Below are 18682 nucleotides of genomic sequence, written 5' to 3' on the forward strand. Positions count from 1 at the left end.
AACTTTTGGGTCCGGGATGCTAGTTCCGGCTAGCTAACAGCTACAGTTATCGTTTTCTTGCGTGCAGATAGAGGCGGGGCAGTACTGCACGTTCTCCGTCTCGTCAGACGGCTCCGTCAGGGCTTGCGGGAAAGGCAGCTACGGCCGCCTCGGCCTCGGAGACTCCAACAACCAGTCGGTCCCCAAAAAGCTGGTGCTGGATCCTCCACGCTGCATGAGGAAAGTGTCTTCATCCAAAGGCTCAGACGGACACACGCTGGCCGTCACGCTCGAGGGAGAAGTATTCAGCTGGGGGGACGGAGACTACGGAAAACTGGGACACGGGAACAGTGCCACCCAGAAATACCCCAAAATCATCCAGGGACCCCTGCTGGGGAAGGTGAGGAGGAGGAGGAGTCCTGCTGTAGCAGGTTTTACTACACAACCACACAGCCAGGTTTAGTTCATGCACAATTGGTGTAGAAGTGTCATGCCACAGCACTTCTTCTGCAGAAAGTATTTGCCCCCTGTTCATTGATAGAGTGTCCAAACAGATATGTTTATGGTACCCATAATGCACTGCACCGAAACACTAGTGTAAAGTAAAGAGCACGTTTAAAGCCCAGTTGCTGTAGTGGACGTGGTGTAGAGGAAGGAGCTTCTGGTACTGATGATGTTCTCCTGCTGCATGCAGGTGGTGGTGTGCGTGTCTGCTGGATACAGACACAGTGCAGCCGTGACTAACGATGGAGAGCTGTACACCTGGGGAGAGGGAGACTTCGGCCGCCTCGGTATACCTCTTTTCCTTCTTCTTTTCTCTTCCTCTCCCTTTCTCTTTCTCTTGTTCTCCCGTTCTCTTTCTCCCTTTGCCCCTCTCTTTCACTCTACCTCTTTAAATATACATTTCTTTATTTCTCTATCTCTCTCCCCCTCTCCTTCTTCCTCTCTCTTCGAAAATATCACTCTCCTCTCTCCATCCCTCCATCTCTGTAGGACATAGTGACAGTCACAGCCGGAATGTTCCGACCTTGGTGAAGGACATCAGCGGCGTGGGCCAGGCGGCGTGCGGAAGCTCACACACCATCGCCGTGGCTCAGGACGGACGTGTCGTCTGGTCTTTCGGAGGAGGAGACAACGGTCAGTTACACAACACACACCGTCCACTTCACACACCGTCCACTTCACACACCGTCCACTTCACACGTCCCTCGCGGAGATAAAAAAAAAAAAAACGTGTTAATAGGGATGTGATAGAGTAACAGTTATGCACATTCATTCATTTTTTTGTTTCTTTCGATCTTTTGTTCCTGAAGGATCATCATGTCTCCATTTCTCCACATACTCATTTGGCTAATTTTCTAATTTATTTTTATTTAATTTATTTCGCAGGTAAACTGGGACACGGAGACACAAACCGTGTGTATAGACCCAAAGTGATCGAAGCTTTGCACGGCTTCATCATTAGGAAGGTGTGCGCTGGAAGTCAGTGCTCACTGGCCCTTACTTCTGCTGGACAGGTACACACACACACACACACACACACACACACACACACACACACACACACACACGAACAAACACACACAATTCTCTGAATATAATAAGCCCCCTTGTGGATATTAAGTGTCAATGCAGCCTTATACTAACTTGCTATGATGTGTGTGTGTGTGTGTGTGTGTGTGTGTGTGTGTGTGTGTGTGTGCACATTGCAGGTGTTTGCCTGGGGCTGCGGTTCATGTCTAGGCTGCGGTTCGTCTGAGACGACGTCGCTCCGTCCCCGCTTCATTGAGGAGCTGAGCGTCACTAAGATCATAGACATCTCGTGTGGAGACAGCCACTGTCTCGCTCTGTCTCACGGTCTGTGTGTGTGTGTGTGTGTGTGTGTGTGTGTGTGTGTGTGTGTGTCTGTGTGTGTGTTATTAACATAGCAACTGTTTAAGGGAAGATTCCAAACAGCAAATGATGCAAATGATTGAGGGATTTATATATGTATTTTTTTTTTAATTGAGATTTTGTTTATAGAAAACGAAGTGTACGCGTGGGGTAACAACGCCATGGGGCAGTGCGGTCAGGGCCACACGTCGACGCCTATTACCAAACCAAAGAAGGTGATCGGTTTGGAGGGCGTGTCCATCCAGCAGATCACAGCGGGGACATCTCACAGCCTGGCATGGACCGCCGTCCCCACAGACAGGTACGACCATCTTCACCAGGGCAGCTGGAGACACACACACTCACACACACCCATGTCAGTTAATGTGCACTTCACCACTAAGGAACTCTGGCTTCTGATTGGTCAGAAGGTGCTGAATTATTTTCTGTAGCAGTAGTGAACAGAATATTTTTGAGACTAAGGTTCTGGGAATTTCCCTTTCATGAGAATTAACAGGAATAAACTGGGACTGTACAAACCAGCCAATAACAGGGAAGTTAAATGTATAAAATAATAATCTGGCAGGATCATTCTGGTTAAAACAACCTGGTGTAGTGCAATTGAATTTCTACTCTGAGCATTCATCAGTCACATGCACACTTACTGCAGGGCTCCTGAGGCCACGCCCCCTACATGCCCTGTGCATTCCTCCATAACAGAACACACAGCATTTCTTCAATCCTGCACACAAAATCATGTAAAAAAAAAAAGTCCATCTGGGTGATCATTCACCAAATTACACACATATTACATCATTTTTATGTTTTAAACTTCATTGTGCTGTGTGTAAGCTATTGTGTGTTTGTGTGTGTGTGTGTGTGTGTGTGTGTGTGTGTGTGCGCAGGCAGCTTGTCGCATGGCACAGGCCGTTCTGTGTGGATCTGGAGGAAAGCACGTTCACGTTCCTGCGCAACTTTTTGGAGCGCTACTGTGACAGCATCAGTGAAGACACGCCACCTGCACCATTTATCTCCAAGAGGTGTGTGTGTGTATATGTATATGTATATATATCTACATGTACATACACACACACACACACAGACACACTCAGAGGGTCTTCCCCATGTCCTTCCTTCCAAACCTCTGTTTTCTCTTCTCGTCTGTCGTCCAGGGAGCATCATCAGTTTGTGCTGCTGTGTATGAAGCTTCTGTCCATCCACTTGTCTCTGGCCCACGCTGGAGGAACCGGGGCCATGGTGCTCGGAGATCAGGGGAGACCCATCCGTAACCTGCTCTACAGACTCATCGACTCCGATGTGCCCGACACGCTGCAGCAGGTCCACCACCCACGTCTCCATCTTCTTGTTTTACTTTCTGTCTGGATTCATTGATAGGATTTCTGTCGCACGCAATTAATTCATTATTAATTTTAATTAATAATAAAAAAAAAAATAGGAGTTTAATTTATCAGTGCATTAAAAAACTGGAAATTGGCATAGGCAGAAGTGGTCATTTAAAAAAAATTAAATAAAATAAAAAGTTTTATTTGTTTCTGTGGTACCAAATGATCCAGGGTTTGGTACCAGCCAGGGGCTCGGTGGTTGAGGACCCTCGTCATTTGGAATAAAACACTTTATGTTGAAGGGTTTTTCACCATGTCTCGCCTCTTGGGGGTGGAGACTTTAGTTAGAGGTACAGAAACCAGGACCATGTGTCTGAATCTCAAATCTGAGTCTCTTATGAGTCTACAACAATAAACATTACAGCAGCAATGAAACACTGCAGGACATTCGGATGTAGGAAAATAATCCATACCACTTCCTCCCTGAGTGTGTTTCTGACCCGACTACAGTGTTTCTGACCCGACTACACTGAGTGCGTTTCTGACCCGACTACACCGAGTGTGTTTCTGACCCGACTACAGTGTTTCTGACCCGACTACACTGAGTGCGTTTCTGACCCGACTACACCGAGTGTGTTTCTGACCCGACTACAGTGTTTCTGACCCGACTACACTGAGTGCGTTTCTGACCCGACTACACCGAGTGTGTTTCTGACCCGACTACAGTGTTTCTGACCCGACTACACCGAGTGCGTTTCTGACCCGACTACAGTGTTTCTGACCCGACTACACCGAGTGCGTTTCTGACCCGACTACACAGAGTGCGTTTCTGACCCGACTACACCGAGTGCGTTTCTGACCCGACTACACAGAGTGCGTTTCTGACCCGACTACACCGAGTGCGTTTCTGACCCGACTACACAGAGTGCGTTTCTGACCCGACTACAGTGTTTCCGACCCGACTACACCGAGTGCGTTTCTGACCCGACTACACTGTGTGTTTCTGACCCGACTACACCGAGTGCGTTTCTGACCCGACTACACTGTGTGTTTCTGACCCGACTACACCGAGTGCGTTTCTGACCCGACTACACTGTGTGTTTCTGACCCGACTACACCGAGTGCGTTTCTGACCCGACTACAGTGTTTCTGACCCGACTACACCGAGTGCGTTTCTGACCCGACTACACCGAGTGCGTTTCTGACCCGACTACACTGTGTGTTTCTGACCCGACTACACCGAGTGCATTTCTGACCCGACTACACTGTGTGTTTCTGACCCGACTACACCGAGTGCGTTTCTGACCCGACTACACAGAGTGCGTTTCTGACCTGACTACACTGTGTGTTTCTGACCCGACTACACCGAGTGCGTTTCTGACCCGACTACACCGAGTGCGTTTCTGACCCGACTACACCGAGTGCGTTTCTGACCCGACTACACTGTGTGTTTCTGACCCGACTACACCGAGTGCATTTCTGACCCGACTACACTGTGTGTTTTATTTTTTTAAAGGTTTAAAATTTCTTATTTCTGCAGTTAAAATGTTTTGTGTGTGTGTGTGTGTGTGTGTGTGTGTGTGTGTGTGTGTGTGGGTGTGTGTGTGTGTGTGTGGGTGTGTGTGTGTGTGTGTGTGTGTGTAGGCGGTAATGAACACGCTATCGATCGGGGCGTCTCTCTTGCTGCCTCCTCTCAGGGAGAGAACTGAACTTCTGCACTCACTGCTACCTCAGGGCCCGGAGAGCTGGGAGAGTCTCTCTAAAGGACAGGTATACACACACACACACACACACACACACACACACACACACAACCACAACTCAGAGTTTTCAGTCAGAGTCACAAAAGTCATGGATCAGAGTCATGAACGAGAATCTCGAATCAGAGTCAGGAACAAGAGCTTCGGATCGAGTCAGGAGAGAGTCTCGGATTCAGAGTCACAGAAGGGAGTCTTCAATCAGGGTCTTAAGTCAGAATATAGATTAAAAATCTACAATAAAAAAGTCATAAGATTTAAAAATCCCAACATCGAGTCAAACTGATGATCCAAAGTCAATAAAGATAAAAATCAAGTCTTGAATCAGTGTCATGAGAATCATGTATTCGAGACTCGGGTCAGAGGTCCACATGAGAGTCATGTATTCGAGACTCGGGTCACATGAGAGGCAGTGAATGTAAATGTTTACGTGTCCAAATCTGAATCATTACTGGTGCATTGAAACAGTGTCTCTGCTCTCGTCTCCAGCGTCTACAGTTGGACATGGTGCTGAACAGTCTCCAGGAGCAGAGCCATGTAGCCTCCCTGCTGGGTTACAGCTCTCCAGGGGAACTCGGTGCCAACCTGCCTCAGCCTGCCTCACCCGAGCGGCCTGTGGCGCCCACTACCTCCAGCACAGACGCCCAGGACCACCTGCACCTGGCTGAAGTGCTGCTCAAGACCCTCCTGCTGAGCATCGGCTTCTACACGGTCAGTGAGGAACCTTTTTTTTAATGAAAGATTTTTCTTCACAACCGTTTCATACGTGTTGATGGTTGTGTTCGGGTGTAGGAGCGTGCCTTCGGTGAGCTGGAGAAAAACAGCGACAAGCAGCAGTCCAGTCCAGCTCAGAAACAGACCGAAGCTCCTTCTCACTTCCATCACCTGCTTTCAGCGCTGCAAAAACACCTCCTGGCCCACTGCTACATCTACACTGACACTGAGGTGCTCACCTCGCTTTATTATCTTACTGAGCATCCTGAAGGTCACATCCAGCACATTCTCTAACCTAAACCTGTTCCTCTGAGTGCAGGACGATGGCAGCGTGATGCTGCTCCATAAGCACCTGTGTCTGCTTCTACCCTACGCCGCAGAGACGTTCGGGAGGTCCAGCGTTCTTCTGGAGGAAAGCTCCCTGGACAAGAGTGTCATCAATAAACTACACAGTAAGAAGGAACGAGAAGGAGAACCGAAACAGAAACACTGCAAGCTTGGTGACTGGTGCAATTTGGGTACAAATTGTGTGTGTGTGTGTGTGTGTGTGTGTGTGTGTGTGTGTGTGTGTGTGTGTGTGTGTGTGTAGCGGTGCTATATGGTTCCGTAGCAGGCAGTATCCTGTGTCAGGTGGTCTATTCTCTGCTTCTGCTGCCCCTGGACATGGTTAGACCGCTCGTCCCTCACCTCATGTCTCTGCTAGGACACCTGAACGATTTGAACGTCCACCTTCCTGACACACACCTGCAGGAGGAGCTGGAGCTGCAGGGGGTGAACACATCACCTGGTAAACACACACCAAACTGACTAGGCTGGTTAAATAATATATAAAATCATTTATATATAAATTTTATTTTTTATTAATAAAACATTTATTTTATAATACTTGATAATATTTATAATACTTACATTTATTATATTGTGTGAAAAAACATATTTTAGCTGTTGGATGTTCTTCAATTCCAGATGTTTCGGAGCTGACCGATCACGCCCCTGAGGCTCAGCGTGACTGGGCGTGGCTTCTGGACCTGGAAAGAGCCGTGGCATTGGCGATCGGTCGATGTCTGGGAGGGATGCTGCAAGGGCCGCCCCCTACTGCTCAGGAGAAGATGGCCAACTTCTGGCTGAATAACCTGCTCCTGAGGAACGGCCTGGAGATGGACTTCGAGCAGCTGGGTAACACTGCAGAACATGTTTCTACACAGAACTATTAAACAGAAATGTAAATACTCGGTACTAAAGGTAGAAAAAGGGTTACCAGAAATGGTACAGGTTAGTACCCAAAGAGGAACGTGACCATCAGATTTAGTCTCCGTTTACTCTTATAATATCCTCCACTCTTCTGGGTAGATGTTCCATTAGATTTTGTGGATATTTGTGCTCATTCAAATACCATGATGTGTGCTAGTAAAGTGAAGTGATGTAGGTGAGAAGGTAAGGAGGCCTGGGGTGCAGTCAGAGTTCGATGGAAGTGAAAATGAAGGAATTAGGAGAAGAAGTATGGGGTGAAATATTCGAAAAAAATGAGGGAATAAAAACAGGACAGTGGAGCTGCAGGATGGAAGGAAATGAATAACTCCCTCAGCTGGAGTCATGCTGCTAGATCTCCTGTAGGGTTACCAGGTTCTGGTTCTTCACACAGACTCAGCCATGAGCTGGCTGACGGAGGCGGTGCTGCTCGGATGCGGAGACGCCAGGCTGGCCGACCTCCATTTCTCTGAAGAGAACGGCGCGCTGTTGGAGCTAGCACTGGGTTCCTCACGAGAACCTGCGAGCGGACTCTGGAGGAAGATGAAGGAGTACGCCGTCAGCAGAGGTACACGAGGAACGATAACCTCAATATGCACACATGAGCAACACATTACTTTTTTTTTTTTTTTTTTTTTTTTTATCCATTTCAGGTTACATTTAATGTTAAGGAGGATGCATGAAACAAGTTCTCACTTTTTTACAGCAGCTACAAATGGATAAGAATTTAACGGTTTTGAAGACTTCATGAAAATGTGTGTGTGTGTGTGTGTGTGTGTGTGTGTAGACTGGGATGGCAGCGGTGCAGTAGGAGACGGTTTGTTGGAGACGGTGTGTCGCTGCAGTCTCGCCGCTTTGCTCAAACACACCGGTCTTCAGGACGAGGCCTACTGGCAGGACAAGTGAGACACACGTCTCTCACACACACACACACACACACACACACACACACACACACACACGCCTGGTATGCAGGTTTGACTGTATGTGTGTGTATTAAATTCCAGGTACGAACCGTGTGAGATGCTGATTGAGATCTACGAGGTGGTGTATAAGATCCGCAGCACTCTTCTGGCTAATAAAGAGAACACGGGACACACGGCAAACCCACAGCCTGCTCCTGTGATCAAACAGGTACACACGCGTCTCTCACACGTGTCTCTTACACACGTGTTGCACACACGCACACACACGTCACATAAACATAGCTCAAGCACACATCACACAAACACATCCCACACACATCACACACACACATCTTGTGTAGACGTTTCACTCACATCTCATACACACACGTTTTACACACACTTCCTCACGCATCCCTAGAAAAGGATCTACTTGTGAGTGAAACACATTGTCTAGTCATTGAAAAGTTCAACATCTCTGTGTGTGTGTGTGTGTGTGTGTGTGTGTGTGTGTGTGTGTGTGTGTGTGTGTGTGTGTGTGTGTGTGTGATGACGCAGAGTTCGAGTGACACACACAGCCTCGATGAGGACACACACGAGTGCAGCAGCTCCGAAGAGCAAGCAGCAAGAGAGATCACACACACCGCAGAACACAACCAGGACGAGCCGGCCGAAGACGAGACACCCAGCATCAGTATGTACCTGCCGGGTAAACACACTGTTTTCTGTGTTTACACACACACACACACACACACACACACACACACACACACACACATCACTGAACTGTGTGTATTACTGGACATCTAATGCGTGTGTTTGTTTGTGTGTGTGTTTATATTTTTGTATCTTTTTGTATATCTGTGTGTGTATTCGTTTGTGTGTGTGTATATATACACGTGTGTATTTGTAAATATGTATATCTGCGTGTGAAACTGGTGTGTGTGTGTGCCAGCAGAGGTGCTGCAGTGTTTCTTGGCCACGCGTGAAGCCATGCAGCTGCAGCAGAACGAGACGGTGTACGAGTCGTCAGGCACCAGCACTCTGCCCAGCACCTCGGAGAGCCCGGCCACCCCAGACAGGGACACGCCCACCCATGTGCCCTTCAACTCCGTCTGCCAGCTGCTTATCAAACGCTGCCTCTTTCTGCTGCTGGGGGTCCGACCCGCCTGGCACGACCACAGTCAACATGCAAACAACACTGATACTAGGTGTGTGTGTGTGTGTGTGTGTGTGTGTGTGTGTGTGTGTGTGTGTGTGTGTGTGTGTGTGTGTGTGTGTGTGGTATTTTTTATTACTTTTTATCAGCTCGCTATCCGTTAACGAGATGAACGTTTCCATAGAAACGGCTTATTTTCGAGTCGTAGACGCTGCCATCTTGTACTCATGCATTACATATTGATGAAAGATGGACACGTGTGTTTATTTAAAGTCTGATATCTCGATCGTCTCTACAGGAAGTCCACGTGCTCGTCTGAAGCGGAAAACATCCGAGTGGAGTTCTTTCATCTTTCCAGCAGCAGGAGACCGAGTGAGAGAGAGGTACGGAAGATCTGCCCTACAGCACCCTCCGGAAATATGAGGAACGAATAAAGCTTCTTTCTTTGCTCATATTCCCAGTATACTATACGGACAAAAGTATTGGGACACCTGACTTTTCCACCCTGATGTGGTTCTTTCCGAAAGTCAGTACCTGACTTTACTAACACCCTTGTGGCTGAAGGAATCTACAGACATTTCCTCAAAATCTAGTAAAACATCTTCCCAGAAGAGTGGAGCTCATTATACCAGCGAATGTGGACGGCGTGAGGAACAGAAATTTCAAAAAGCAGCACATACCAATCTCATGGTCAGGTGTCCACAAACTTTTGTCTATGTTGTGTTTGTGTGACACAATTATTGGCACCCTTCCTTGACCAATCTCCATCAACCATTAACATTAGACTGTTTGTTTGTTTGTTGTTCGGTTTATTAATTATAATTTATGTTTGATTTCTCTGTTTTCAAGACTTCAGATCATTCCAGGAGCTGCTCCGGATCTGTAAAGAGTAAGATGGGTAAGTTCAGAAATCTTGTCAAAACTCAATTATTAAAGATTTATATAAAAATCATCACTATTGTGTATTATTGTGGCGTGTTTGTTTATAAGCCTGATAATCAGAAGAATGGGAGGAAAGTACCCATAAAATTCGCCTTTAGATGTCGTTATTAAGTTATAGTTATAGATTGGATTGGATTTATGTTATAGTGTGTGTGTGTGTGTGTGTGTGTGTGTGTGTGTGTGTGTGTGTGTGTGTGTGTGTGTGCGTGCGCACAGGGCTGCCGTTGTGTTCACTGGGCATCATGAAGGACGCGTGGGAGAGATTAAGGCAGTGTATCAGTCCTGATACGGCGCTCAGCTCAGCAGCTGTCAGCTCACCCATGATCGACCAGGTTACACACACACACACACACACACACACACACACACACACACACACACACACACACACACACACATCAACATTACGTTTAATATAATATATTAAATATATACTGTATATATATATATAGTTGTTACAATTTCGAATGGGTGTGTATGTTTATTGACTTTTTTTAAATAGACAAGATTGTGGGAGGGGTGTGTGTGTGTGTGTGTGTGTGTGTGTGTGTGTGTGTGTGTGTGTGTGTGTGTGTGTTTTATATTAAGGTCTATGTTCTTGTCTGGAATGTTATTGTCGCATGTAATTTGCTATTTGAAAGGCAATATATAAAAATATATACCCATATAATTTTGTGCTTGCTGTAGGTGTTCCACTTCGTGTGTGGGAGTCTGGTGAGGACTTCGGCGTTGGTGGAGAGGGAGGCGTGTGTTCAGGCCGATCCTAAAGCCATCACGCTGGCCATGGCCCAGCAGCAGAACAGAGCTGAGGTCAGTCACCACTCCACAGTGGAGTCACAGTTCATCAGCATGTTTTATACGACAGAATTGCCACAGATAATAAATTCCATCGTTGTTATAAAATCACTTCTTTCTCATGTTCCTCATCACCGTCACCTCTGGATTTTCTATTTGAGATCCAAATCTAAATATAAATTTTTTTTTTTTTAAGATTTTAATGTTATAAAATTATTTGCATTAAAACTCGCGTTTTTTCCTCGCAGGTCCGAGTCGAGGCCTTGCGTCAGATCTCTTCTTTCCTGGCTGAGATGGAGGAGAAGACCGAAGGCTGTACATTGCCTCCACGCTTTCCGGGTCTCCTGCAGTCGGTGCAGCTACACTTCCTGTCAGGTTGTTTCGGTCTTGGGGCTCCGGTGGCAGGAAGTGCGGCGACGCCCACGGACACGATATACCACTACACAGTAAGAACACGAGCCAATCACACACCTGTTACAAAGCATTGTGCACAATTAGTCTGTTGAGCATCGTGTGTGTGTGTGTGTGTGTGTGTGTGTGTAGGCTGGAACTCAGTCTGCCACTATGAGCACCCAGAGAGAGCTCCAGGCCACGGCACACACTCTCTACCAGCAGGTGGTGCGTGTGCTCAGGCAGAAGGTGGTCATGGAGAAGAAGCAGACGGGTAAACCAAAAGCTTTATTTTTCTTCATGATCTACATTCTGATTGGTCGAAAGGTTTCAAGTAATTAACTGTAGCTGTAGGTCGCTTAAAATGTTGAATTTCTATAAGGAGATGTCTAATAAGTTACGCATTAATAGACGGAGTCTCCAGCATCCGCACTTTGTACCAATTAGAGGCACATTTGATGTTTGATGTAAATTCTGACCTCAGCTTTTTGTGATTCTTTGGTTCATTCATAATTTTAAAAGAGGGCAATAAGAGAAGCTGTTGAGGAAGCGACGGGTCATAGCGTTCCTCAAAACGTTCCTCAGTTTTCACCGTGTCTTTTTTCCGACTCAGGTTCTTGCCAGCAGCTGCTTCTGGCCGCCGTATTCGCTCTGAATTTCCGTTACGAGCCAGAGGATCTGGTGCTGCTGATCCGCAGCGGAGTGCTCGAGCTTCTCTCGGCTCTCACTCAGAACGCCTGTGTGCTGGTGAACCACCGCTGGCTCACCTCGTCCGTCTCGGCCAACGCTCTGATGAGTGGCGCCGCGAGGCTCGCGTCCGCACGCCTGCTCCAGAGTCTTGTCATAGCGGCCAGGTAAGCTCACACGCGCGCACACACACACACACACACACACACACACACACACACACACACAGGTGTGTGTTATTAATGTATGCTTTACTTATTAATATAGTGTAGAGAAATCTATATCTAGAATGGTAATGTATATCCTTTGTGTGTGTGTGTGTGTGTGTGTGTGTGTGTGTGTGTGTGTGTGTGTGCGCGTGTGTGTGTGTGCGTGCGTGTGCCCGCTCACGTGTACACCAGCTCGTGTGAGGGCTCCTTGCCGCTGGACGTGTCTCAGGCCCTTTTGGATGTGATGTGTGAGCAGCTGCAGGGTCTCTTACACACCTACCACCAGCAGGAGGCGCTGGAGAGCAGCACACAGTGTGAATTAGAACACAACCCTGCCAATACAGCAACCAAGCAAGAGAGTGAGTCGAAAACATTTACCCCCCATTTATACATCCTACCCCTAATCTTAATACCCTACTCCCCATTTATACATCCTACCCCTAATCTAAATACCCTACCCCCATTTATACATCCTACCCCTAATCTTAATACCCTACCCCCCATTTATACATCCTACCCCTAATCTTAATACCCTACTCCCCATTTATACATCCTACCCCTAATCTAAATACCCTACCCCCCATTTATACATCCTACCCCTAATCTAAATACCCTACCCCCCATTTATACATCCTACCCCTAATCTTAATACCCTACTCCCCATTTATACATCCTACCCCTAATCTAAATACCCTACCCCCCATTTATACATCCTACCCCTAATCTAAATACCCTACCCCCCATTTATACATCCTACCCCTAATCTAAATACCCTACCCCCCATTTATACATCCTACCCCTAATCTTAATACCCTACTCCCCATTTATACATCCTACCCCTAATCTAAATACCCTACCCCCCATTTATACATCCTACCCCTAATCTAAATACCCTACCCCCCATTTATACATCCTACCCCTAATCTAAATACCCTACCCCCCATTTATACATCCTACCCCTAATCTTAATACCCTACTCCCCATTTATACATCCTACCCCTAATCTAAATACCCTACCCCCCATTTATACATCCTACCCCAAATCTAAATACCCTACCCCCCCATTTATACCTCCTACCCCTAATCTAAATACCCTACCCCCCATTTATACATCCTACCCCTAATCTAAATACCCTACCCCCCCATTTATACATCCTACCCTTAATCTTAATCCCCTACCCCCCATTTATACATCCTACCCCTAATCTAAATACCCTACCCCCCATTTATACATCCTACCCCTAATCTAAATACCCTACCCCCCATTTATACATCCTACCCCAAATCTAAATACCCTACCCCCCCATTTATACCTCCTACCCCTAATCTTAATACCCTACTCCCCATTTATACATCCTACCCCTAATCTAAATACCCTACCCCCCATTTATACATCCTACCCCTAATCTTAATACCCTACCCCCCATTTATACATCCTACCCCTAATCTTAATACCCTACCCCCCTATTTTACCTCCTACCCCTAATCTCAATACCCTACCCCCCATTTATACCTCCTACCCCTAATCTTAATACCCTACCCCCCCATTTATACATCCTACCCCTAATCTAAATACCCTACCCCCCATTTATACATCCTACCCCTAATCTCAATACCCTACCCCCCATTTATACCTCCTACCCCTAATCTTAATACCCTAGCCCCCCATTTATACATCCTACCCCTAATCTTAATACCCTACCCCCCATTTATACCTCCTACCCCTAATCTCAATACCCTACCCCCCATTTATACCTCCTACCCCTAATCTCAATACCCTACCCCCCATTTATACCTCCTACCCCTAATCTTAATACCCTACCCCCCCATTCATACATCCTACCCCTAATCTTAATACCCTACCCCCCCATTTATACATCCTACCCCTAATCTTAATACCCTACCCCCCATTTATACCTCCTACCCCTAATCTTAATACCCTACCCCCCCATTTATACATCCTACCCCTAATCTTAATACCCTACCCCCCATTTATACATCCTACCCCTAATCTTAATACCCTACCCCCCCATTCATACATCCTACCCCTAATCTTAATACCCTACCCCCCCATTTACACATCCTACCCCTAATCTTAATACCCTACCCCCCATTTATACCTCCTACCCCTAATCTTAATACCCTACCCCCCCATTTATACCTCCTACCCCTAATCTTAATACCCTACCCCCCATTTATACATCCTACCCCTAATCTTAATACCCTACCCCCCCATTTATACATCCTACCCCTAATCTTAATACCCTACCCCCCCATTTATACATCCTACCCCTAATCTTAATACCCTACCCCCCATTTATACATCCTACCCCTAATCTTAATACCCTACCCCCCCATTTATACCTCCTACCCCTAATCTTAATACCCTACCCCCCCATTTACACATCCTACCCCTAATCTTAATACCCTACCCCCCATTTATACCTCCTACCCCTAATCTTAATACCCTACCCCCCCATTTATACCTCCTACCCCTAATCTTAATACCCTACCCCCCATTTATACATCCTACCCCTAATCTTAATACCCTACCCCCCCATTTATACATCCTACCCCTAATCTTAATACCCTACCCCCCCATTTATACATCCTACCCCTAATCTTAATACCCTACCCCCCATTTATACATCCTACCCCTAATCTTAATACCCTACCCCCCATTTATACATCCTACCCCTAATCTTAATACCCTACCCCCCCATTTATACCTCCTACCCCTAATCTAAATACCCTACCCCCCATTTATACATCCTACCCCTAATCTTAATACCCTACCCCCCATTTATACCTCCTACCCCTAATCTTAATACCCTACCCCCCATTTATACCTCCTACCCCTAATCTTAATACCCTACCCCCCCATTTATACCTCCTACCCCTAATCTTAATACCCTACCCCCCATTTATACATCCTACCCCTAATCTCAATACCCTACCCCCCATTTATACATCCTACCCCTAATCTTAATACCCTACCCCCCATTTATACCTCCTACCCCTAATCTAAATACCCTACCCCCCCATTTATACATCCTACCCCTAATCTTAATACCCACACCGTGACATGATACACTTCACTCTCATTATTTAGTGGTATGATGTGTGTGTTTTTGTGTGATTGTGTGTGTGTGTGTGTGTGTGTGTGTGTGTGTGTTTTTGTGTGGTACTGTAGTAGGATCAGAGACATTCTCCAGTAACAGAGTCATGGAGTCCCAGCTTGCAGACTTTCTAGTCTTCCTCAGACGTGTCCTCTCTCCAACGGTGACCAAAAGGGTTTCATCGTTCTCCAGGTGGATCGACCCTCTGATGACCATCATCTCCTGCCACAGCAACTCAGGTAGCATCAGAGGGGTTAATAGTTTAAAGTCAATGAGAGTAACAAACACTGCATTTATTTTCATTTCGATTTCAATGCGTTCCAGGTAATCCTCGCTTCCATAATCTCCGCACCAAACTGTTGGCGTTCCACATTCTCGAAGCCTTACTTCCAGCCTGCGAGGATTCTCTGCGGATGAAGCAGGTGAGAAAAGCTACACAGATCCCTTTTCGCCACGCCGTTCGATTTCTAACGCTGTACTTTTCCTTACAGATCGTCGATCAGCTGTTTGAACTTTTATCTACTTACATGTGGGAGGAACCTCTGGCTTTGGGAAAACACCTGGAAAATCGGAATCCAGAAAAAGTGTCTGAGAGTTTAACGAGCGTACGCGTGCCGTATTCCCCAGCAACATTAGCATTCGATTTAGTAACATTAACACGTTTCTCAGGGTTTAAATCCACTTTCTGGTTGCATTTCAGGAGATCAGCGTCGAGGACGAGTGCATTCCCATCGGCGATTTCTCCTTCGACCCTCACAAGCTGCTCTGCTGTTCTCTGGAGAGCGGGAACGTCCTCTCTCACGGTTCCGGAGGGAAAGGGTACGGTCTCGCCACCACCGCCATCACCTCCGGCTGCTTCACCTGGAAGGTACGACCGAATAAGAGCGTTTTAATTATTCAGTCTGAACCACATAACCTGGTATTTATTCCTCCCACCCAGTTCTACATCACGAAAGAGAACCGAGGGAATGAGGGAACGTGCATCGGAGTGGCGCGCTGGCCCATCCGCGACTACAACCACCGTAGCACCACAGACATGTGGCTGTACCGCGCCTACAGCGGCAGCCTGTACCACGGCGGTGAGCTGGGCCGCGCACTGCCCTCCTTCACCCAGGGAGACACCATCACCTGCATCCTGGACATGGAGGCCCGGACCATCTCCTTCGCCAAGAATAACCGGGTCAGCACTTTCCTAAAACTCTAGCAATGTCCAAAAGATTGAGCGGAGTTTAGTTTGGCCGGTGTACTTCATTAGTAATTACTGCTTTATATCTGGAAATCCGTAATTATTCAGATGGATTATTCTTATCATAATGCTTTAGGAACCCAAGCTGGCGTTTGAGGGTGTGGAAGCTACAGAGCTTTACCCCTGTGTGCTCTTCTACAGCAGTAACCCAGGAGAGAAGGTGCGTCCATCACTAACACCACCACCACCACCAGCATCATTACACTACAATGCAGCGTACACACTCTCAGCAAACATCTGACTGTTTCATGGTTCAGTGATGGTTCATGGTTTATTATTTGTCATGCACAGATGGAATTTCTGTGCTATTAGAAAAAATTAAGCACTTCAGCAAACCTGTGGTTTCAAGGTTTTTTTATATGAAAACGTTCCTGTGTGTAGGTGTCGCTGTGCGACCTGCAGATGCGCGGTGTGCCCAGTGACGTTTTGCCCGGCGACCCCTTGTGCTGCCCACGCTCGGCCGTGCTCCTGGAGGCCACGGTTCAGCTCCTGAGGAGACTCCATCACACCGAGGCATGGACCCCACACATCAACCTGTACATGACTCGCCGTCTGGAGCTCATCAGCATCATAATGAGGGAGGGAACGCAACACACACAAGGTACACACATACGCACACACACACACACACACACACACTCGCACACATACACACAAACTAGTATACCTTTATATATACAGTATATATATATATAAATATGCTTGTATACTAAATTACCAAACACTTAGATTAAACACCTGATCAATCACCAAGCACCGAGATCAGACACCGAGATCAGACACCGAGATCAGACACCAAACACTATGATCATACACTCAATTATCAAACACTGAGATCAAACACCAAATATTAAAATCAATCACCAAACACTGGTATTACCCGAACCTTCTCCTGCACTGATCTAAACACTCATTCACCATCAACCTTTAGAGTTAAATACCAACATTACCTCGAACATTCTACCAGTCCACAATGTGTGTGTGTGTGTGTGTGTGTGTGTGTGTGTGTGTGTGTGCGTTTTGTCCATCCAGGAGATGTCAGTAATGATCAGGCTGAAGGTGGAGAGGATGTGGAGCGGGAGTGGAAGGTGAGGAGCCCTGACCTGCTGTGTGATGGACAGCTGGGCGTGCTGTGTTCAGAGGTGTGGCCCGTCCTGGCTCTGATTGGAGGGGTGGACAGCGGCCTGAGGGCAGGAGGGGCGTGTCTACACAAGCCCAGTGGGCGCAGGGCCACTCTGTTAGGGGTGGTGAAGGAGGGCAGTAGCCTCGCTAAGCTGCAGTGGGAGGAGACGGATCTGACCGTGAGGTAAGAGTGTCGTATGCACTTTACACGTAAAGGAATAAACACTCCGCGTCACGTGTAACATCACGACCCCGAGTGTTTTATTCCTCTTTTACCGCATTCATTCTGTCCTGTCATCCGTCTCTCTCGCTGCCTTGCTCAGCGATCGCTTCCTCTTTATTCCTTTTCTTTTATCTGTCGCTTTCTTTCGGTTTTAATCCCTAAACATTTTCCTTTTTTCTTGTTTTTTCTTCCTCTTTTATCTTTCCACCCTCTAACTTTCTTTCCCTCTGTTTTCCTCAACCCCTTTCTTCCCTATTTCCTTTTCCTCTCCTTTTTTTCATCCCTTTCTGATTCCCATTGATCTTCTTTTCCCCCCACTTATCTTATTCTTCCTTTGATTCTTTTCCTCTGAACTTCTCTTTCTTTCTTGCTCTCTCCTTTTTATTGTTTCTTTCTTTCATTTCCTTTTTTATCCTCTATTTTTCCCCCCTTCATTTAACATCTATCCACTGGTCTCCCTTCCTTCTCTTCATTCTCTCCATCCTTTTATACGGCTTTCCTCTGCTGTTTACTCACATTCTTTCTTTTCTTTATACCTCTTTCCTTTTCTCCTTTTCCCTCTTTTCTTATTCTACCTTTCCTCCTGATTTCCACTCCTCCCCCTTTTCCATTCTTTTTCGTCTCATTCCTTCCTTTCATCTTATTTCCTCTTTCCTGTCCTCTTTCATCCATTTTTTTATCCCTCCTTGTTTTTCCTCTTTTCTTCTACACCCTGCCAATTCTTTCTTTTTTCCCCCTCCTTCTCCCACTTGCCATTCTCTCTCTCTCTCTCTCTCTCTCTCTCTCTCTCTCTCTCTCTCTCTCTCTCTTTCTCTGTCGTACTCTCACTAACTCGAAGCTTCCTGAATTCTTGGTCACCCAGCGACACTCCTCTGTCATCGCTGGAGCCGTGCGACGTGCCCGCGCTGGACGTGTCGCACTGCAGCAGCTTCACCGCCTCCACCATCTTCGATCTTATCCTACTGACAGGTG

General features: G+C 46.8%; 1 protein-coding gene across 1 annotated transcript in view; it reads left to right on the plus strand.

Annotated features, from left to right (window-relative positions):
• Positions 1-18682, plus strand: part of LOC310738510 (putative E3 ubiquitin-protein ligase HERC1) — a 58413-nt gene that overhangs the window by 9246 nt on the left and 30485 nt on the right. The window contains 36 exon segments of the mRNA XM_083563500.1: positions 68-379; positions 674-770; positions 973-1116; positions 1369-1496; positions 1692-1836; positions 2002-2173; positions 2757-2891; positions 3024-3189; positions 4839-4964; positions 5441-5662; positions 5744-5896; positions 5985-6117; positions 6255-6452; positions 6632-6841; positions 7308-7481; positions 7701-7815; positions 7921-8047; positions 8377-8527; positions 8777-9029; positions 9276-9360; positions 9827-9875; positions 10136-10251; positions 10607-10729; positions 10963-11160; positions 11258-11378; positions 11718-11958; positions 12193-12359; positions 15194-15358; positions 15444-15541; positions 15611-15724; positions 15820-15987; positions 16060-16299; positions 16442-16525; positions 16747-16966; positions 17398-17671; positions 18573-18682. The exon segment at positions 18573-18682 is cut by the window's right edge and continues 582 nt beyond it. Of these exon segments, the coding sequence (XP_083419626.1) occupies positions 68-379; positions 674-770; positions 973-1116; positions 1369-1496; positions 1692-1836; positions 2002-2173; positions 2757-2891; positions 3024-3189; positions 4839-4964; positions 5441-5662; positions 5744-5896; positions 5985-6117; positions 6255-6452; positions 6632-6841; positions 7308-7481; positions 7701-7815; positions 7921-8047; positions 8377-8527; positions 8777-9029; positions 9276-9360; positions 9827-9875; positions 10136-10251; positions 10607-10729; positions 10963-11160; positions 11258-11378; positions 11718-11958; positions 12193-12359; positions 15194-15358; positions 15444-15541; positions 15611-15724; positions 15820-15987; positions 16060-16299; positions 16442-16525; positions 16747-16966; positions 17398-17671; positions 18573-18682 (5734 nt within the window).

This window comes from Silurus aristotelis (assembly GCF_946808225.1).
Source record: "Silurus aristotelis genome assembly, chromosome: 16".
Lineage (NCBI taxonomy): Eukaryota > Metazoa > Chordata > Actinopteri > Siluriformes > Siluridae > Silurus > Silurus aristotelis.